This window comes from Crinia signifera, chromosome 1, assembly GCF_055691185.1.
Source record: "Crinia signifera chromosome 1, ASM5569118v1, whole genome shotgun sequence".
NCBI classification, from domain to species: domain Eukaryota; kingdom Metazoa; phylum Chordata; class Amphibia; order Anura; family Myobatrachidae; genus Crinia; species Crinia signifera.
The window spans coordinates 223,532,424-223,555,851 of NC_139217.1; the positions used below are offsets into that span (position 1 = coordinate 223,532,424).

The 23,428-nt window shown below is 43.0% G+C and overlaps 1 protein-coding gene across 6 annotated transcripts in view; it reads right to left on the reverse strand.

The window, feature by feature from the left end:
- The window catches only part of MPND (MPN domain containing), a 114,419-nt gene that overhangs the window by 11,068 nt on the left and 79,923 nt on the right, over window positions 1–23,428 (reverse strand). For 3 of the 6 annotated variants that reach the window (XM_083179327.1, XM_083179326.1, XM_083179325.1), the window contains exons 5-11: window positions 13,031–13,103; window positions 12,752–12,848; window positions 12,603–12,675; window positions 12,433–12,509; window positions 11,911–12,079; window positions 11,446–11,516; window positions 10,905–10,994 (exon numbers count right to left, since the gene is read on the reverse strand). In XM_083179327.1, the coding sequence (XP_083035453.1) occupies window positions 10,905–10,994; window positions 11,446–11,516; window positions 11,911–12,079; window positions 12,433–12,509; window positions 12,603–12,675; window positions 12,752–12,848; window positions 13,031–13,103 (650 nt within the window). Of the gene's footprint in view, window positions 1–6,789; window positions 6,937–10,904; window positions 10,995–11,445; window positions 11,517–11,910; window positions 12,080–12,432; window positions 12,510–12,602; window positions 12,676–12,751; window positions 12,849–13,030; window positions 13,104–23,428 lie in introns of those variants that run through there. The other 3 variants (XM_083179330.1, XM_083179329.1, XM_083179328.1) reach the window with 2 other exon arrangements.

Genomic DNA, 23,428 nt, shown 5'->3' on the forward strand with positions numbered 1-23,428 from the left:
ATTTTACCAAGTCTCCTGGACCCATCTCCTTCGATTTTTAGAGTTTTAGATCTTCAAAATTTCGGCCCTACTTTTGTGCAGCTTTTTCACACTTTATATGCAAGCCCTTTAGCATTCCTAACGGTGAATGGAGTGACCACAGATAGTTTTGTTTTAAAGAGGTACTTGTCAGGGATGCCCCCTATCACCCCTCTTATTAGACACTTTTACATGGCATCACAATAGGCTCACATGTCCTCAAAGTATCAGCTTATGCTGATGACCTATTATTGTATTTTACAAACACACTGGAGGCCTTTCCTAGCCTTCTACAGCTCCTCCAAGAATCTGAATCTATTGTGGGATTCAAAAATGGATGAATCGAAAACGCTGGCTTTGGCATTACATGGGGGAGCCACGGAGGGCTGGGGACACTCGTTTCCCTTTTTAAATGGACAACTTCTTCTTTGAAGTATCTAGGTGTAAATATACCTGTGCACCCAACTGATCTTTAATTTTCTAGTTGTTATTTCTCGAATATCTAATGATTTTTTTACCCTCAACTTCTTTACCCCCTACAAATGCTCCCTCTCTTACTCAAAGAATCTGATCTTAAAAATTGCCCAAAGCTTTTAGTACATTTATCTGGACATGGAGAGAACCGAATCTCTCCACATAAATGAATTCATACCAAAGACATGCGCTAGCAACCCAATATCGATATGCAATTGATTGGTTGCAAGGTTCATAGGACTATGCCAATACTGACCTAGAACAAGCATTTTGCCCTACAGTTCCCTTAACTTGGAATAATTTTCACTCTCACCTACATAGACACTGAGGGATATTGACTCACCCACATGTCATAAACCACCTGCGGGACACTGCAGGTTGTTAGCTAAAATCGCAGCAGCTGGACAGAAAACCATACTGTCTCAGTGGGTTTCCTCGGACACCCTCTCTATTGCTTTGCTAATTCCTCATGTAGTTTACCTATTTAATATGGATTGGTTGGAAATGTCGATCAATAAAGAAAAGGTGGAATTTTTTATTTTTTTTTGGAACATGGTAACCTTATGTAAAAACTCTTCCCTCTGAGATAACCTACGGAAGGCGGTATACCTCACATCATGGTACATATTGGAAGTGTTAGCCACAAATTGCCCCCCTTTTTGATATCTTAAGTAGCATTATTGGGGAATTATCTGATATCATGGTAGCACCTCAAATAAAATTTGTTTCCCTTTGCTCTGTCTCCCCATATGTAGCTTTTTGCGGTTAGGGAATATGGCCTGCGCTCCTCCCCTTTTTTTTTACTTTTAAGTTGTCACAATGTGCCTTTTTCTTTGTAATTACATGGTATACATACTATTTGATTGACTATGTTGTTATATGATAATTCTATATTTATCCGCAATGTACGTCGATCTTTAATGTCTTATAACATACAACTTTGTACATTTACTTTATACTGTTTGCAATTTTATTTCAAAATAAACTATTTTGAAAACAAAAAATACAATAAATCACTAGAAAAATACAACCTGCCTTACACAAGTAAGTAGCAGTAATAGTACAGTACTAGTCTACTGCAAAAAATGAAGCTGTCAATTTTCATCACGACGACATGGACTAGTATTAAGTCAACATTTTCATTTATTAAGAAATTCCTATTTTCTTCTTCAGCCCTTATAATGGGTTTAGGCCCCTTTTCCCAGCTATTAGGTCACTTTTTTTCTTAGGATCCGCCCACCTTAGGTATAAAATCGGAATCCTTCCTCCTCCTTTTAGTCTTTTTTTTTTTTTGTCTAAGCTAGTGCAATTTTAGCATGTGTAATTTTACTCACAGTAGGCTGGTTGTGCTGCTATGTTCTGGGGCTGAGTTGGCCGTATCTTTACCTTTCTCCCCTCTCTGCATCATTCTGCCAGTGGCCTGGACGGATGATGGTTCCACTGATGAAGTGGCTGTGCTAATTTTTGTGTGTCCCATTTACAATAAGAGCTATGCAGCAGTCAGCGGCTGGCATGTTCCTGTGTGCTTTGGCATTTCATGTATTCACTTATGCGTCCCTGGGGCACCTGTGCCTTCCAGCGGCGCACTTTCAGTGGTGGCTGCATCATAGGATCTGTACACCAGGTGTCTGCATTCCACCTGAGGCGCACTTCAGTTCCGACTGCATCCTAGGAGTTATACGCCCAGAATCTGCATTGGACCTGAGGCCCTGGGTGCGGGTTAGCGGACGCACTTCTGACTCCAGATTTCGGGCATTGTTGCATCTAACTAGGGGACCTGTGTAAGAATGTCTGAGCAAGTCAACGTTTTCACTGTCTTAAGGTGCGTACACACGTACAGATTTTTCTGCCTGATCTATCTGGTGGGAACAAAAACCTGGAAATGTATGGGATCAAATGACAATCAAAAATTTCCACCCAAATGCAGGAAAACAGAAAAAATATATGCTTTGATAAATGTGTTATCAGAGTGATTTAAACAATTTGTCTGACTGATCACTGTCTATTTTCAAGCGTTTGGGAACAATTTTTGAGTTTGGAGCATAAGCTAATGTATGTGGGGAATCTGTAAAGGATTCTGCTGCTACCCCTAATACCTGTAATAATCAATTAACAGTTAATGGAGTGGATGAAAAAATCCTTTGTTTCTAAGGAGTTTTTTTTTTAGAGTTTCAAGAGATCCAGGTCTCAGACTAGTTTGGATTATGATTATGAACTTGTCACCAAGCTATCCACCAGACTGTACTGGACAATACTGTAAATTTTAATCTGACGAAGTCGTTGATAAGATGTTTAACCTGGATCAGCAATGCAAGTGCAAGCAAATGGTGAATGCATATATGAAACAGTTGCCTAAGAGCTTGGTCCCCCCAAGAAAGAAAGTTCTTCTTTAATCAAACAGATGAGGGTAGTCTGGTTGGCAGTGTCATTTTTGAGTCCAACTTGTAGAAAACCACGTGAGTCTTTTTGGACAATGTAACAGTGATGGTGCTTCTAAATCATCAGGGTGGTACAAAGAGTAAGGCTATAATGAAGGAAGTCACAAATATCATGGTCTGGGCAGAGAAGCATTTAAAATCTCGTAACAGTGTTACATGTCCCAGGAAAAGAGAATGTTTGCTGATTTATCTCAGCAGGAACCCGATCCAACCAGGAGAAAGGGAAAAAGGAGATCACATGTTTGAGCTAGTGGTGAAGAGGTTTGGTCTTCCTGAAATAGATTTGATGGCAATTCCCAGAGCTGGAGATCTTTTTTTCCCAGGTTCAACATGGTGAGAGTCCACAAAGGGGAAGGGGAATTTGGGAAGTCTGCACTGGTTGGTGCTATAGCTCCCGATAGGGCCCCAAATGAGACAGTGTTCTCCAGTTTATGTATGGTCTCTGTGGGGGTGCAGCCAAAGACAATGGGTTTATAAGAAAAAGAGAAAAGATGGTCTTCTTTTTTTGGTGCACAGAAGAAAAGATAGAATGATTCAAATGTTATTATGATATTATTTAAAATTTAACTTTTAATTTTGCTGTTTTAAAACTGCTTGTTCTGTGAAGTATTAATGCAGTAAACAAAAATTGATTAAAATCGGTGTCAGTGTGTCTTTATTTGATCCTTTAATTTAACCTTATTCAGAGACGTGTGTTGAAATTGTTTTTAGATATCCAGATACTTTATTTCATCATGTGTGCTCTTGCAGGCAATTATTATAGATATTGATACAATATTTCCTCAATGGGTTATAGTTGTATCAAAGTTCCTCTCATTTATTCTTTCTCTATGATTATATTTGCAAATATTTGTATTAATCTTAGAGGGATAAAGGAATAGGAGGATATAGACAGACAGATTTTTATATATTTTAGCTGTCTTGTCTTATTTTACACTTGTGATAATGTATAAGGTTAATTCTATTTAACAACACATAACTCTGGTTTTAATTTGATTGTTAATTCTCAGGTTGGGATTTATGACCTTTTCAGCATCTATATCGTACAGCGCCCGTGGGTTTATATGGTTGTATAACACACTGTTATACACACTGTTGTTGTTGGTTAAGTAATCTTCCGCTAATCCCTTAATGTACTGTATACCTTTATTGGTTACATTTAGGGATTGCGGTATTATTCAATATTAGTGTGAGTACAGTTTTATTGTTAACTAATCAATTAATTTATGCACGCTGCTGGATAGGTAGCTGTGTCATTAATTCAAAATGGGCTAGCAGTAAGTTCAAATACATGAAGTTTTACTCTATTATTAATAGCGTTGTATGGTTTGTGTAGTTCAGTTTATACACGCCGCTGGGTCACACTTGCGCTACTCATTCATAGTAGGCTCATAGTAGGTTCGAAATAAATGCAGTTTTTCCTCAAATAAATGACAGCGTTGTATAGTTCAATCTATACACGCCGCTGGGCAACAACTGCACTATTAATTTATAGCAGGCTGACAGCGGGTTCGGATGAATGCAGTTTTTCCTTAATTAATGACAGCGTTGTATTAATCCAATTTACACAAGCCGCTGGGTAACAACTGCGTTATTTGGTTTATATCGTGTCAGCAGCAAATTGAAATGAATACAGTTTTTCCACAATTGATGACAGCATTGTGTAGTTTAATTTACACAAGCCGCTAGATAACAACTGCGCTTTTGATTTATAGCGTGCTGGTAGCAGATTCACATGAATGCAGTTTTACCTCAATAAATGGCAGCGTTGTGTAGTTTAATTTACACCCGTCGCTGGTAACAACTGCGCTGTTAATTTATAGTATGCTATTAATGCAGTTTTTCCTCAGTAAATAATGGCGTTGTATAGTTTAATTTATACACGCCACTGGTAACCACTGTGCTATTTAGTTCATAGCAGGCTGACAGCAGATTCAAATAAAATGCAGTTTTTCCTCAATTAATGATAGCGCTGTATAGTTCAATCTTATACACGTCGCTGGGTAACAACTGCGTTATTAATTCACAGCAGGCTGACAGCAGGTTCACATAAATGCAGTTTTCCTCAATTAATGACAGCGTTGTGTAGTTTAATTTACACACGCCGCTGGGTAACAACTGCGCTGTTAATTTATATGCAGTTTATCCTTAGTTAAAGATAGCGTTGTATAGTTTAATTAATGCGTGCCGCTGATAACAACTGCGCTATTACTTCATAGCGGGCTGACAGCAGATTCAAATAAATGCAGTTTTTACTCAATTAATGACAGCCTTGTGTAGTTTAATTTTTGCGCGCCGCTGGGTAACCACTGCATTATTACTTCACAGCGGGCTGATAGCAAGTTCAGATAAATGCAGTTATCCTCTATTATTCACGGCGTTGTATAATTTACAAACGCCGCCGGGTAATGGCTGCGGTCTTGGTTCTCAGCGTACTGGCACCCCACACCCGTGCCACGTGTATTATTATCTTGTAAAAGCACAGACAGCGTTGTACATATTAGTTAGTTCATGGAGGTGCGGATGCTATTTTCTGTATATTAGGTCTTCCCTATCTTACATAACGGACAAACAAACAAATCAATTAGACATTTTTTTGGACACACTGCCCGAGACGCCGACGCGCGTTTCACAAAGGCAGTTTTATCAAGCTTGATAAAACTATAAAATTAACAGCGCAGTTGCTACCCAGCAGCGTGTATAAATTAAACTACACAACGCTGTCATTTATTGAGGTAAAACTGCATTCATGTGAATCTGCTACCAGCACGCTATAAATCAAAAGCGCAGTTGTTATCCAGCGGCTTGTGTAAATTAAACTACACAATGCTGTCATCAATTGAGGAAAAACTGTATTCATTTGAATTTGCTGCTGACACGCTATAAACCAAATAACGCAGTTGTTACCCAGCGGCTTGTGTAAATTGGATTAATAAAACGCTGTCATTAATTAAGGAAAAACTGCATTCATCCGAACCCGCTGTCAGCCCGCTATAAATTAATAGTGCAGTTGTTGCCCAGCGGCGTGTATAGATTGAACTATACAACGCTGTCAGTTAATTGAGGAAAAACTGCATTTATTTTGAACCTACTATGAGCCTACTATGAATGAATAGCGCAAGTGTGAACTTTCTGCTAGCCCATTTTGAATTAATGACACAGCTACCTATCCAGCGGTGTGCATAAATTAATTGATTAGTTAACAATAAAACTGTACTCACACTAATATTGAATAATACCGCAATCCCTAAATGTAACATTAAGGGATTAGCGGAAGATTACTTAACCAACAACAACAGTGTGTTTACACCATATAAACCCACGGGCGCTGTACGATATAGATGCTGAAAAGGTCATAAATCCCAACCTGAGAATTAACAATCAAATTAAAACCAGAGTTATGTGTTGTTAAATAGAATTAACCTTATACATTATCACATGTGTAAAATAAGACAAGACAGCTAAAATATATAAAAATCTGTCTGTCTATATCCTCCTATTCCTTTATCCCTCTAAGATTAATACAAATATTTGCAAATATACTCATAGAGAAAGAATAAATGAGAGGAACTTTGATACAACTATAACCCATTGGGAAAACATTGTATCAATATCTATAATAATTGCCTGCAAGAGCACACATGATGAAATAAAGTATCTGGATATCAAAAAACAATTTCAACACACGTCTCTAAATAAGGTTAAATTAAAGGATCAAATAAAGACACACTGACACCGATTTTAATACATTTTTGTTTACTGCATTAATACTTCACAGAACAAGCAGTTTTAAAACAGAAAAATTAAAAGTTAAATTTTAAATAATATCATAATAACATTTAAAACATTATATCTTTTCTTCTGTGCGCCAAAAAAAGAAGACCATCTTTTCTCTTTTTCTTTTTTGCTCAACATGGTGAGATCCTGCAGGATAGGTGCCCTGTCCCAAAAGTGGGATTTCAAGTTGGGGTACATTTTCCTTCCATTCTCTCTAGTCTCCAGGGTTCTAAAGAAGATAATGAAGGAGCAGGTACAGATTATTATCATTCAGTGGTGAGAAAGGCAGTAGAAGATCCCCTAACTTTACGGGTGACACCTAACGTGTTATGCCAGGGTCAGCTTCAGCATCCAGAACCTCAAAACCTGTGTTTAACGGCATGGAAGTTGAATGGAAATTACTAGAAAGTAAGGGACTGTCATGCAACTTGTCAAGCAAGAAGGAAGGTGTCATCCGAGAGATATTCTAGAGTTCGGAAGATATTAATTGATTGGGCAAGTCTGAAGTGATGAAGGCAAACACATCCTATGTCTTGCAATTCTCTTTTTGAAGGCTTTTAGAAAGGGTTAGTGGTGTCTACCCTGAAGGTTCATAAAGCAGCCATCAATGTGCTGTTGGACAGAAGATTGTCAGAAGATAACTTGATTGACAGACTGTCAAGCTATTAAAAGATTTGAGACCTCGAATCAAATCATTTATTCTTCAGTGGGATCTGAATTTAGTCCTTAATATCATATCATACCTCCATTCAAACTAGTGGATAAGGTGAAATTGGAATTTCTGATATGGAAAGTGGTGTTTCTTATGGCAATTACATCCCCTAGAAGAATTGGAGAGCTGCTGACGTCATGGCCCAGGAACCTCATCTGAAAAAGTGTTGCCTAACATATTGTCTACCTTTCATATAAACCAGTAAATTTTATTACGGACTTTTTTTTCCTGAAACAACAAATGAGAGAACAAAATCTTCATACATTAGAAGTTGTATTTACTTCGATAGAGTGCAGAGTTTCAGAAAATCCAAGAATGTATTTCTAATCCCAGCAGGGGCTAGGAAAGGTTGTGTTCCTACTAAGCAAACCCTCTCTAGATGAGTTAAGGAAGTAGTGATTACTTAGTTTGGGTAAAGAAAGTTGGATGTAAAGTTCCAGAGGAAGGCACAGGTTTCGGTTAAAGAGTTATGTGCAGTAGCTACCTGGTCTGCAGTGCATACCTTTTTCTAAGCATTATGCATTGAATGTGTCGAATTATCACTTTGGGAGTTGTCCTAAATCAGGCTTTGACTTAAGGCAGGGCTGGGCAATTTCGGCCCTCCAGATGTTGAGGAACTACTCATCCCAGGATGCTTTGCATTAGTTTTGCTATGTGGCCATGCTGAAACTGATGCAAGGCATGCTGGGATGTGTCGTTCCTCAACATCTGGGGCAGCAATTGCCCAGCCCTGACTTAAGGTATTGTATTGCCCTTTAATTTCTACTTTGGTATATCCCATTGTAAGGGCTGCCATTTAGTAGGGAGAAGTAAACCGGAAATTCTACTCATGATAATTCAATTTCATTATTAATTTTTGGCAGCCCATAATCTCCCCCCTCTGTGTTTTATTTTTTTTATTAGGGTCACGGGTGGAGATACTCAAAAGAGGGGGAGGGAGGAGTCAGATTTGATACCTGAGGTTGGCGGATCCTACGAAAAAGTGACCTGTCTGTAGCAGGGAAAGGGGTCTAAACCCATTGTAAGGACTGCTATTAAGTATTCTGAGAAAATTGAATTATCGTGAGTATAATTCATTGTTTTCATTATAGTTACATTTGAATCACAGAAAAACCTTTGTCGACAAATAGTTTTAGTCTAAATTTTCGTTGAGGAAATTAACACTGCCAATATGTTTCAAGCCACACTTGGACATTAAGATAAATAATATATTTATAAATTACAATTAATATAGGATTTGATAGTATACTTTTCTTTTGTAGTGTATGACCACTTTTTATTTTATTTGAGATGAAATTACAGTTTATGCACAGATTAGATCCACACTTATAACAACCTATGGTGAGTTTCAAGCTCTTGCTGTTGCTGGTCAAGTTTTTATTTGTAAACCAGATGGGTACTAAAAGCATTTACACAACTAATAAAGCATAGATGGTACAGTACATACAGTACAGAATATTATACTCTTATTTTCATTACACACGAACAGGCTTTCATTTATCATATCATTTGACTTTTTGTCCCATTAGACCAGTGGTTCTCAAACCCAAAGTGGGTCCCAACCTTCTCAGCATGTGGTTGCAACTCCATGTTGCTGACAGTCAGGCTGATGACTTTTCTCATCTCAGTCAGTGATTCAAGGAGTTGTTGAATTGTCTGTTTTTTTAGACTCCTCCCATCATTTAGTGCCTCCACAATGCTGCCATGTATGTGCTGTCTGCTGACTACACGTGTGATGTGAAGACCACCTGCAGTAGCTGGGGGTCCTGTAATTATTTTTATTGTCTGATGGGATCCCAGAGCAAAATAGTTTGGGGACCCCTGTTGTAGACCTACCTATCATATGCAATGAGTTTCAAATAGCTAAACTTATGGGCCCTACACACATGCCGATGTGTGTAGGGCGACCTAGCTGTGCTATGTCGGGCCGTTCTGCTCAGCACACAGAGCTGACAGCCCACACACAGAGCGAGCTGTCAGCTCTGTGTGCTAAGCGAGCAGACAGCGCCAGTGTTCTCCGGTGGGAGAACCCTGCCGGTGCCGATATTGATGGACACTGTTCATCAATCTCGGCCAGCGACAAAGACGCATGGGGACGCGCATTGCTGTCGATTATAGCCCCCACACACACACCGATGTGAGGGCATTTTCTAAGCGACTTTGCCAAACTAAGCAAATTCTCTTAGAAAATGCCTTAATATCGGCATGTGTGTAGGCCGTATTAGTTAACAAATGTTTGTATTGTATTTACATTTTCTTGTGTTTATTAAATATTATGTAGAAGTAATATATGTTTGAGACACTTATTTTGCTAGGAAGACTGCACAGCAAAGCTTTTTGGTATGTTTTGCCTTTACAGTTAACTTAAGAGTTGAATGTTGACAGTGATCATGTTGACATTTATGTCTACCCAGAAGATATGTCAACATGCTGAAAAGAACACAAACCATCCCCATTGGTCTAGCGTTTTACCTTCTTACTGGCACCAGCATTATATGGTACATATTAAATGAAGGCATCTGAGGATCAGAGTTCCAGTGAGTATTTCTCCCCCTAATCCATAAACTCAACCACCCCCACAGCTTAATCTCCCTTATAGCCTAATGCAGGCATTCCCAACCACGGTCCTCAAGGCACACCAACAGTGCAGGTTTTAGTGATATCCAGGCTTCAGCACAGATGGTTTAATCAGAATCACTCAGGTACTAATTAAGTCACCTGTGCTCAAGCCTGGATATCACTAAAACCTGCACTGTTGGTGTGCCTTGAGGACCGTGGTTGGGAATGCCTGGCCTAATGCTTCCGCCGGCGCCTAACCCGAAGTGTATATATATCTTCAGAATGTTGATATTTGTCATGGTATTTTTTTTTTTTTTTAACCTGTTGACCATTTGAGGATGTCTACCTGGAGCCTGTACACGTGGAACCATGTTGACATTCTAACCGTGGATTTTTTTTTTCTTATATCATTGTGGGTCAATGTTTAATTCCATGTCTTTACAGCTGCATTGTCTATTCTATAGATTCTATCTATGCCAAGCGTCTCCTTTTATTTACTGGTCTGTATACACCATTCGGGATGCAGTTTAAATCCCGGCGGTCGGGATCCCGGCGTTCAGAATCCCGACGCTGGAATCCCGACCGCCGAAATCCCGACACTTTCTCCCTCCGTGGGTGTCTACGATACCCCTGGAGGGAGAATAAATTAGCGTGCCAAGGCACTGGGCCCGCTGCGTGGCGAGTGCACGCCCCCCCCCCCTTGTCGGGATTCCGGCGTCGGGATTTTGAACGCCGGGATCCCGACCGCCGGGATTTCATACTGAATCCCACCATTCAGGGGTGTTATTTTTTCCCCTGTCTCTAAGTTATCTAATGATTTAACCCATACTGTATGTTATGGTCATGAAGTATTTGCAGGGAAATTAAATAAACAGAAATACACTTAAAAAAACAAACAAAAAAAAACAATGACTTCTGGTCTTTACCATGTCATGCAGGATGTCATTAGTTAGAAAGCTGTCCTGTACGTATGTCACATCCACCTCCATGGGAATCCCATAATCATTTGATCGATGCTGCAAAAGAATGTTGCAATATGATAAACAGTGCCTTTTCTAGAGTGTATGGCTCCCAGTGTAAAAAGGCAAAAATGCAGCCCCACCCGCCCCCCCAAATACACTTGTAAATAGAAGACTGTGCCGGAGACGTGTGCGCTGCAGAAAGGGTATAGCCCTGCTGTAGGGGTGTAGCCTCTCGTTGGCCCCGCCCCTCCATTTCATAAGCAGATTACTAGGGGTTTGGGCAGGAGGGTCAACTTGAGGGAGCACACGGTGCGCTGGCAGCTTGAAGCTAGTGGCAGCGGCGGCCGGTGAGCCGCTGGTGGCCCGGCGGCATCAGCAGCAGTCAGTGGACGAGCTGTGCAATCGTACAGTTGCATTGCTTGGCTTGTCACCTGTAGCAACAGTACTAGTGTAAAACAACAATTTGGTAACCTATAAAGGCACTACTTTGATTTATGTTACTAACCTCAGCAGGAGGCATGACCCAGAAAGGACAGATTGCAGATTGAATTTCCTGGTTTCCTTCGAAATATGGTGCTGACACACAGAAATTAAAACCGAGTTAGTGAAAAAAACATTCTTTACACAGGTACTGTTTTCAAAGTAGATGAATGTACAAGGCCTAAGATGCCCACTTTCAGCTTCCATCCATGCTGTAAATAACGCCTGGTTTGTCTTGATGACACTATTGGTCACACAATTAAAACTTGGCTTCTAGATTTGTGCAGGTACAGATTTGCCATCCGAGTATGGCCTCCATACTCGGATTCTCTAATACTTTGTGTAACACATGACTTTTAGGAATTTTTATGAAAGTTTTTTTATGCAAAAAAAAATCGCTCAACTCTGAACAGACATTGCATGTGGCTTTGAATCAGGCCCGCAAACTGGGTTTGTTTGTATGCATTGGTAAAAACAAGCATTGTCTCACCACATATAAGACCCAAACATGGTTGGAAACTGTTGTCTGAGCCCTGCAGTTTTAGCTGGTAATCCATTTGGGCATCAATATCCTGAAGAGATGGCACAGCAGGACTGAAGGGATGACTGTGGTACCAGCCAACCAAACACAGACCACGTATGAAGAGATTATGACAGATCTGGTTGGAAAGAGGATAAAAGTTATTGAGAAACTGATTTGTTTATTTAGCTTAAAAAAAAAAAAAAAAACCTGGAAGATTTTCTGTTCTTACCGTCATAGATATTTGGGGTTCTACGAAATGCTATTTTAGGACCAAGAAATCTGTACAGTATTTGGCTTCATTTTTATTCAATTATATTTATCCACAGCGATTTGGCCATAATAAAGGAAAGCAATTTGATCAACAAGTATAAAAAGTCTAAACTATATATATTATAATTACAATCTTAATTTCTGTGGTGGATGTGATAACGTATTCCTCCTAATGTATCTCAGATATCTACTTTACAATCTCTCTTCACTAAAAGTCACCTCCTCTTCTACTGCTGCAGCCATCTCTGTGTCTTTTAAACGGGAACGGCAGGGAAAGGCACGGAGTACGGTCAGTACTGTAGAGAGATTAACAGAGGTTAATCTAATAATAAGACAAGGAGACAAATTACCAAGACATTTAATCAGTCACAAAATTGAAGTCTTCCTACACTGGCTGTTGGTATCCCAGCGTCCCCCAAGATAGCCCACTACTTCACTGCGTGTCAGGTGGCTGTGGAAATCCTAAGTAAGAGGGATATATTATGGAGGGTACATTATTAGAAAGTGACCTAAGCAACTCAGAGATCTAAAAACTCACCAAAACCAGGAGGGCATTACTGGAAACGGATACATGAAAAGGCTGGAACTTATTCAAAGCCATAAAAGAGGTAAGTTGAACCAAGGTATGTGGGTCCCTAGAACAGTAAAACATACAGTATTCCCATGATACACGTGATGGACAAGAACTAAAGCATTATTTAAGTTATTGGAAGTTTAATTGTTTGCCTGGTAACTCTACTAGTGTTTCTGAATCAATAAGGCTATGTAATTTAAGATGTTAATATAAGGTCACAGCGATAACCAAATCTATTTTTACCTTGCTGAATCCCGACTTCCTAGTGTCGAAAATCTCACAGGTGTACGACTGTCAATGTGACTGCATCTCTGAACTGCAAAGCAATGTAAATATAGAAAATATTTTTTATTTACCGTACATCAATCTGGGGGATGCATTTACCTCTAGGATATGTTTGGTGATCTGTGTAGGCAGTTTGAGATTGGCCCTCATCCCCTATTTAACCCCTCCCCATCCACAAGGACCTCAGTCTATGCTTAACAAAGCCAAAGAACACCCCTGGAAGAACTGAGAGAGCCCACCAGTATTAAAACATACAAGAGAGGAATCCCAGCATCCCTCAGCTGGACTTCAAGGGAGGTGAATTTCTGATGAATAAAATCATATTTCCTTCATTATAACACCTGGGAGATTAAATTGCCTCTATGATCTGTTATAGCAGCTCAATTAAAGCGGTGTGTGTGTGTGTGTGGGGGGGGGGGGGATTCTTCCAGCCCTGGAATCTTGACTGCTTATATTGCCAGAGCCCAATTCTGGCCAATAAAGGATGTAAGAAACCTTCCTCATTGCTCACCAGCTGCATGTGCCACCTTGCTTGTTTATATATGCAACTGCCCTGGCATTGTCTGATTTGGATTCAGACTGTTATATTCTATAAATGGGATCGAGCCTGAACAAATGTACACCGAATCACCCTCAATTTCAGAATATTGATGGAAAGAAGTTTTTTCATTGCCCAAAAATGTTTGCACTGTAGGTGTATTCCAAGACACTCTGGGACAGATTTATTAAGCTCAGTGAAGTGATAATGTGGGTGGTACTTTATCACTGGCCAATCAACTCTATCTGTGAAGTTACAGGTTTGATTTGCAAAATGACAGGTAGGAACTGATTGGCCAGTGATAAAGACCAGACACTTTATCACTTCACTGAGCTTAATAAATCTGCCCCTCTGCCTTTTAAGATGGCACCTGTAGTGACAATAATATAATTAATAACTGACGCCTTATCAGAATCACATCTTGCAATCACATAGGAGTGACTGACTGGTATGTCTAGTGTCTTAACATTTGATTTAATAATTGAGGGTCTGAATTTACCCATTTAATCTGGCAAAAGGAACCGCTTAACCCTGAGGATTGAGATATGAGTCAGCTGTTACATGCTCTTTATTCTGGTTTGAAGATTTAGTATTCTTACCTGCGGCAACAACAAAAACTGACACTACGGGGGGGACGGGACACTAAGATGTGTATTCTACTTCACATGTGATGTTGCTGTGGGCAACCATTTAGAAACTACTACTTATTTAGCACCCTCTAGTAGACAGGATCTGACTGGTTGCCCATAGCAACATCACATGTGAAGTAGAATACTAATCTTAGTAAATTTCCCCCTGAGTGTCAGAGAGGACCCACAAATATAATTTTTGGTAAATGCAGAAATCTGTGTTAGTTTTTCCTGACATATGAATTAGATGACATTCTGTCTTCTGCCTGGCAGCATCCTAATAAAAAATTCCAGGTATCACGTGGCCTGTTGTTAACCATTCCCTTTTGTACAGATAGCAGAAAACTCTGTGAAACACCTCCTGCAGTTGATCAATCGCTGTTGTGTCTTTCTAAAAAGACTGTACTCCCCTTGCCGGGAGCCACTTCATTAAAGGAGGTTACAGACGAAAGGTTGACAGCTCCTTGAAATATATTTGCACAGTGGCAAGTGTGCTGCTATGCAGTGGCGGAACTCCCGGAGGCAATGGAGTCATCTGCCGCCGGGCGCCAGCCTTAAAGGGGGCACTGTCTCCATTGCCCCTGGAGTTCCACTCATTTGAGGTGCTGCCCGCAAGTACCATTGATGTATGCAGCGGCGATGCCCCCCCAGCCGCGATGACCGCCCCCGTTCCCACCACAATGTCACTTGGTTGGCTGCCGCTGTACTCACTGAGTAACAGCGGCCTGAGCAAATGAGAGCCAGCCAGTGACAAGAAGCCGGGTGTTGGCAGGAGACAGTCGGCAGCCTGATGCCACTCAGGGACGGATACAGAGGTAAAGAAAAGTATAGATCCGTCGCTGAGCGCTGCATACAGGCTCTTGGCATCCTGGACCCAGCCCGCGCACCGAGTGTCAACCCAGCCTCCCACCTGGGAAGAAGCGTCCCCACCGCTCCTTCCCCCGACTTGCGTCCAAACACCACAAATATCGCTGCCGCCGGCCCCCTCCGGTCTCACCCCAGCAGCTCATCTGCAATGCACCGCAGGAAAGGGCCAGGCTGCAGGCCCTGTCGGGGCCTCCCCCCGCTCAGCCGGACCCGCAGGACTGATCGAGTCCGAAGCCACAAACATGTACCACTATCAGGACTCAGGAGAAGACCGGGGAGCAGCAGCTCAGCGAGCCCAAGGACATGGGGCTGGAAGGTACATTTCACCCCCTCATGCCTCCCTGTCACCTCACACCCAGATGGACCCTCTTTGTATGCGCGGCCCAAAAGGGGCTGACGCAGCAGTACACCTCCCACTCTAGCTCTAAATGCCTGCATCCATGTTTTAGCAGCACCAGGCTGGTGCCCACCACTCTCTTTTATCTCTCTCTGCCTGACCCCCTTACTCTCTCTGCCTGACCCCCCTCTCACCCATCTCATCCCCCTCTCTGCCTGATCCCCCTTTCACCTCATCCCTCTCTCTGCCTGATCCCCCTCTCACCTCATCCCTCTCTCTGCCTGATCCCCCTCTCACCTCATCCCTCTCTCTGCCTGATCCCCCTCTCACCTCATCCCTCTCTCTGCCTGATCCCCCTCTCCACCTCATCCCTCTCTCTGCCTGATCCCCCTCTCACCTCATCCCTCTCTCTGCCTGATCCCCCTCTCACCTCATCCCTCTCTCTGCCTGATCCCCCTCTCACCTCATCCCGCGCTCTGCCTGATCCCCCTCACCTCATCCCTCTCTCTGCCTGATCCCCCTCTCACCTCATCCCTCTCTCTGCCTGATCCCCCTCTCACCTCTTCCCTCTCTCTGCCTGATCCCCCTCTCACCTCATCCCTCTCTCTGCCTGATCCCCCTCTCACCTCATCCCTCTCTCTGCCTGATCCCCCTCTCACCTCATCCCTCTCTCTGCCTGATCCCCCTCTCACCTCATCCCGCTCTCTGCCTGATCCCCCTCTCACCTCATCCCGCTCTCTGCCTGATCCCCCTCTCACCTCATCCCGCTCTCTGCCTGATCTTTCTCTCACCTCATCCCGCTCTCTGCCTGATCCCCCTCTCACCTCATCCCGCTCTCTGCCTGATCTTCCTCTCACCTCATCCCGCTCTCTGCCTGATCCCCCTCTCACCTCATCCCGCTCTCTGCCTGATCTTCCTCTCACCTCATCCCGCTCTCTGCCTGATCCCCCTCTCACCTCATCCCTCTCTGCCTGATCCCCCTCACCTCATCCCGCTCTCTGTCTGATCCCCCTCTCTAACTGATCCCCCTCTCACCTTATCCCCCTCTCACCTCATCCCTCTCTCACCTCATCCCTCTCTCACCTCATCCCTCTCACCTTATCCCTCTCTCTGCCTGATCCCCCTCTCACCTCATCCCTCTCTGCCTGATCCCCCTCTCACCTCATCCCCCTCTCTGCATGATCCCCCTCACCTGATCCCCCTCTCTGCCTGATCCCCCTCTCTGACTGATCCCCCTCTCACCTTATCCCTCTCTCTGCCTGATCCCCCTCTCACCTCATCCCTCTCTCACCTCATCCCTCTCTCACCTCATCCCCCTCTCTGCCTGATCCCCCTCTCTGCCTGATCCCCCTCTAACCTCATCCACCTCTCTGCCTGATCCCCCTCTCACCTCATCCCCCTCTCTGCCTGATCCCCCTCTCACCTCATCCCCCTCTCACCTCATCCCCCTCTCTGCCTGATCCCCCTCTCACCTCATCCCCCTCTCTGCCTGATCCCCCTCTCACCTCATCCCCCTCTCACCTCATCCCCCTCTCACCTCATCCCCCTCTCACCTCATCCCCCTCTCTGCCTGATCTCCCTCTCACCTCATCCCCCTCTCACATCATCCCCCTTTCTGCCTGATCCCCCTCTCACCTTATCCCCCTTTCTGCCTGATCCCCCTCTCACCTCATCCCCCTCTCTGTCTGATCCCCCTCTCACCTCATCCCTCTCTCTGACATGCTTGTTTCTCTCTTTCTCTCTTGCTCTCTTTCTCTCCCCCCTCCCCCATCTCTCATTCTCCCTCTCTCTATCTAGGGGGGCACCAACTTTTACTTTGCCTCTAGGCGACATGGACGAACTTACGCCACTGCTGCTATGTCCTGCTATGGTGGTTTGTTGGGTCAACAAAGCTGTTGCAATGTGTGAATCTCACCTTCCTGAAGGAATGCAAGCAGGGAGGCCAATAGAAGATCTTCTCTCTCAGAGCACATCCAGGAGTCTTCAGTTTATCTGGGTGAGCTTTCAAGAATATCTGCTCTCTGGCTTCCAGGTCGTTGGCTCTAGCGATTTCTGCTTGCTTGCATGACTCGTTGGCTATGACAGTGGCAAAGTGGTCTCTGGGGGAAATTTACTAAGGGGAATATGCCTGTATCTGGCCTATTCATAGTCCATTTTATGCAAATATAATTGCCAATTCTTATTCTTGGCACATTCGAATTCAGAAATATGAATGCATAGTCCCTACGGCGATGCCCGAATGAACAGTGACGTTGGTGCCTATAGCGACTAAAGAAGATATGATCTTCACCAGAGCTTGTAAGTATAAGTTCCTTTTACAGGAACCCCATATGGAATATCTACTGAAGAAGGGGACCGATAACCTATGTGTCAAAGTAGAGTATAGTATGGGGTGTGTGTAATAAAGTTAAACATTTCTGGTGTTTGTGCTTTTATTTGGCTATTGGTTCTGCTGTGGAACTAAGAGTCCCAGCATGGCTATTAATGCCCCCGCATGCTGAAACTTGTGGTTCTCCAAGTCCCAGTATGCGGGGGAGGATTGATTGGAACTCACAGTTCCACAGCAGAACCCAATCGTTAATTCTTTCTTTACACAAATAGAATCACCCTGGGGCACAGAGGACAGCCCGGGCTTCAGCCCAGGCAAGGTTAATCCTGGAGGGGGGACTCCTTCATTGGCAGAGGTCCCCACTTCCCCAAGATCCCTGCCCGGGTGACCGGTCAGGGGCAATAATGCCTGAGGCTGGTTGCAGCTAGGGGGGAGGGGGCACACTGTTTTTTAAAATTATTTATCTTTTTTTTTTACACTGATGGCTATCACTGATCCATGCAGGCTACTGACTCATATTTGTATTAAGTGGCCGAATATATTGCTTGCAAATACGACTACAGCAGCATACAACTGTCTACAGAAATACAGATCCATAAATACGGCGGATTAGTAAATCAACCCTATTTACAAATTGTCTTTTGGCCCATTTCCAGGGGGTAGCAACTGCTTAGAGAGGATTCAGTGGCCGTGGTGGAGCCTGTGCAACATTTGCCCACCAAGAGTCAAAATCTGTACCCAAGCCCATCACATGACTGGTTTCCCTCACACTTGGTGGACCCCAGAGTGGGTGCTCGTCTCCTGGACATTTCGAAGTCTGGATATGTTCTTGTAAGGATGCTTGGGCGCAGGACCTCATTCCTAAAGGTTACTACTGTAGCTGGTCTTTTTTTCTCTTATACCCCCCTCCGCAAACCCCCCCCCCCCACAGTTTCTCCAGTTCCCTCGCATCAAAGACAAATAGACTTTTATTTAAGCCTTTTCCAGGTTTCGAAAGCCAGTCTGCTCGGTAATGCCTATCCTAAATTTAAAGCATCTCAGTCCTTTTCCTGATAAAATACAAATTCAACATGGAATCACTTCGAGACCGGTTTTGGTGCATCTCTGTATCAGACTGTTGGGCTAGAAGGTGGAGGCCTTCGAGGCACTCCCTTATGGTAATTTTCATTCCAGGGAGTTCCAGCTCGACCTCCTATGGTCACAGTGGCCAGCTCACATATTTTGTACACCAGAGAGTGTCATTGTCACCAAAGATGTTGCTCTAGGGTAATGGACTTTGCACCCTTATGTATTTTGTTTGCTAACTCACAGGTGGGGCCTTCCTCAGGTTGACCTCATGGCCTCAAGAAAAAAATCCCAAACTTGAACTGTATCTCACCCTCTTTTGGAATTCTGATGTGGTGGCAGTCGATGCACTAGTAGCTCCTTGGGAGTTTCAGTTCGTTTATCTATTTCCTCCGTTTCCTCTGCTGCCTCAGAAACTCAGGGTTCTCTTAATAGCTTTGAACTGGCCCTGCAGGGCTTAGTACTGAGGGAGGATCTGTTAAAACAAGGACCTTTTAGTCTTTTTCCAGACTTAAAGCGGCTTAGTTTGACAGCATGGTTGTTGATAAGAGAAGAAGTGCTCTTAGAAGAGCCTGTCATCCCTGTAATGCTCAGCGCCCATGAGGAGGTTGCATACTGTCATTACCATCATCTTTCCTGGTGATACTCCTTCTTGGTTCTGCAGGGTTCTTGGTGCTCTCATGCCCTGGTTGGGAGCTCTGGGATGGCCCTATTAAGTATGACTCCAGTGTTCCCTGCTGGATGAAGGAGAAAATAGGATTTTGGTACTAAATTATTTTTTCACATTCCACAGGGGACACTGGACACACCTCTTCTTTTCTTCCTTGGTAGTTTGTTATGTTATTTGTTTTTCTCTTACAATTTAAATGTTCTGTAGTTTGTGTGAGTTACTTTTCTCTTCCTCTCTCATTGTTTACCAGCTCTCCTTGGGCACAGTTACTAAGACTGGCTTGGGTGAGGGGTATAGAGGGGGAAGAACAGTCATGCAGTTTAAAATTCTTAAAGTTCCAGCACCCAGTGACTAACAATCTATATCAATGGTAAGTATGACTCCAGTGTCCACTGTGGAATCGGAGAAAAGGAATTACTGGTAAGTACCAAAATCCTGTTTAAAGCATCACCTATATAGATTGGAGCCTCTAAAATCTGGTCAGCCCCAAAAAAAAGTTTTATTCAAATCTTCTGATTGGAAACCAGAAGTAGTGTATGCCAAACAAGAATTGATCGCTTTAACCAGATGTTGGATAATATAGGCCGCAGCGAGACTCCTGACAATGTAAAAATAGACTTTTCCTCACTTTTCCTATCCATAGTATCTTGAGCTGTGGTGGGAATAACCATATTCCTGACTAACCTTACAATGGAAGTGTCCACCATGGATGGAATCTCCAAAAGCTTGAGGTCATCTTCTGAAAAAAAGATAAAGACGCTTTTTCTGAGGTTTTAACCAGGCCACTTTTAAGATTTCTCCAAAATGTGAGAATTTTGGGAAAGTTCCTTCTTCAATTTTAAGAAATAAACTGAATTAGTTTATGAAATAGCTGTCTCCTGTAGATGCAAAGACTTTAAAACCACATCTACTACCATATATACACTTAAATAGGCATGTGTATTATGTGGGATAAGTCTTTCCAATCATAATCGCTTTCTCCTTCTACCTAAGAAGAGGCGGTTGAACGTATTTAAATGGCTGCTGCTGTCAAAACTATTCTTTTTTGAAGGACGTTGCTATTTCAGTGAGACATGGTCCCATATCCTGAGCCCATTTAGACTCTCCTGAAGGGTATGACAAATTATGAGATTGTTTAAGCAGGTTTGTCCAAACTATGGCCCCCCAGCTGTTGTGAAACTACAAGTCCCATCATGTCTTGCCACAGTTTTGCTATTAGTGAATGCTAAATCTATTGCAAGGCATGCTGAGCTGTGTAGTTTCACAACAGCTGGAGGGCCATAGTTTGGACATGGCAGGTGTACAGGGTAAAATAATTTGTCTGACCGTGATGTACAGATGTAGCGCCGCTCATTCAGCCTACCCATGGCGGTTCTACCACCAGCCCGCCATGGTGGCCCACAGCACAAGGCATCGCAATAAATTTTAACAGCTTGGCGATTGGTGGATGAGTGCATACCAGTGATCATCCACCAGCTGTCACTTTTTGAAATCTTCACTGCGAATGCGTGAAATGTGTGCTGCAGCATGTGCATGAAGTGACTACAGTATTAAAAAGCTCTGTAGCGCAGGAACTACTTTGCTTACTGTCAAGTAAGCTACAGTACTGTAGATAGACAGCTCTTATCAGGTGTGTAGGCTAGTGGATAAGCGCAACGCTCTGCATGTTGTACATTAAAGTACAGTATGCCTGAGTTTGATTATTAAAGGGAACTTATTTTTTCCAACACATTTACAGTAGGTCAGTTACTGTATATTTAGCACACAAAAACTCCTGCCTCCCTATTAACCTTTCCGTGCGTCTGCACGGGCACAGACGCTAGTGCGTCTTATTGTTTTGGTCAAAAGGCGCTAGGATGCATCTGAGTGGAAAGTCTGGCCGCTCTAGAGTTGTAAAGTAGTGGGTAAGCATGCGACTCTGCATGTTTTACAGTATGCCTGAGTTTGATTCATAAATGGATTATTTTTTTTAAACACAGCTATAGTACAGTAGGTCAGTTAGAGTATACAGTATTTATTACACAAAAAAAATCCTGCCTCCCTATAAAGATTTCTGTGCGTCTGCACAGGCAGGAACAGTTTTTATTGATTTGTACTGTAACCGTTACAGCTATAAGTGATATCTCTAAGTATAATGGGGAGACATAAAAGCTCCTCCCTAAGTTCCTGGATGCAAAAACACTGTCTTTAGCCTCTCTATACAGTATTTCCTATTTGCGGTACTCAGTAGTAATTAGCAACAGTAGGTGTACAATTGGAGGGGACCCTAACTACGGATTCTTGCTGCTTCCCTTACTGATGTCATATAAAATACTACTACTATTAGGAGTCTCCTCCTTTATTTATTTATTTACAGTTTCTTATATAGCGCAGCAGATTCCGTTGCGTTTTACAATAGTAGACCGTGATAAAACAAACTGGGTAACAACAGACAGACTTGGAGGTAGGAGGGCAAGCTTACAATCTATCCTTTCATATGGTACCAGTCTCAAGTCTCTAGGACACATAGAACTGGAGATATCAGGGTGCAAAATAGACACATTTTCCCAATTGACTAGAATGGACCCGTAATTCAGACACTCCGTCAAACATGAGTCGCTACAGCGTCTTAGACACTCCTATTGTGGTTTAGTGTTGAAGGTATTGTATTCAGCCCACCACAACCCCTGCCTCCCTACCCCCTTCCTAGAAGGACTTTTCACAGAGAATTCAATGGCAGATGCTGATTCTGTCAATCTTGCTGACGGAAGTCACTATACAAACACTGTGCATTACACGGCATGCTCTATGGTTCTTGTGCATTGACTCACACAAAAAAGGGATTTTTGTAAGAACTTACCGTTCGAATCCCTTTCTCTGATATGGTCCTGGTGACACAGCTCAACACTGGGATGTAGGAGGGTCCGAAGGAGCCAGGCACCTATCCTAAAGTTTTAGAGGGTAGGCTCCTCCCCTACTGCATCCCTGGACTCTTCAGTTCATCTTTCAAAGCCACTGGAATACATTAACTCAGTACAAACGCCTGCACATATTATATGCACATTTTATAACAGAAACTGTTAACTTTTAACCATTTTAACATGAACATCATGAAACTTCTGGCATACTTACTTAGCGTAAGGGAGGGATCGCTGTGTCACCAGGACCATATCAGAGAAAGGGATTCGAACGGTAAGTTCTTACAAAAATCCCTTTTTCTCTTTCAATGGTCCTGGTGACACAGCTCAACACTGGGACGTTCCAGAGCCGGTCCTTTGGGAGGGTACGCTCAGGTCTGCAGCTCTCAGCACTGCTCGCCCGAATGATGCGTCCTCCGACGCGAACTCATGGAATCTATAGAATTTGGCAAATGTGTGAACAGACGACCAAGTGGCAGCTCTGCAAACCTGCTCAGCTGTGGCCCCATGTCGAACCGCCCAAGAGGTGGCGACTGACCTGGTGGTATGCGCATTTATTTTGGCCGGTACCGGTCTACCCACTTTGGTGTATGCAAAGGCTATCACAGACCGCAACCACCTAGCAATAGTCTGCTTAGATGCAGGCCAACCAATTTTGTGTACGTCATACAATACCAACAATGTGTCAGTTTTCCTGACACTCTTCATTCTGTCCACATATATGCGTAAAGCACGCACAACATCCAAAGTTCTCAACTTGTCCCTTTTCTTAGAACCCTCTGGGGGTTGAAACACAGGTAGAACTATCTCCTGATTTAAATGGAAGGTAGATACCACCTTCGGTAAAAACTGAGGCACTGTTCTCAAAACAGCCCTGTCATCATGAAAAATTAAGAAGGGAGATTTACATGACAAGGCTCCCAACTCTGAAACTCTTTTAGCAGATGCTACTGCTAACAAAAACACTAGCTTCCACGTGAGAAACTTAAAGTCAGCCGACCTTAAAGGTTCAAATGGTGCCTTC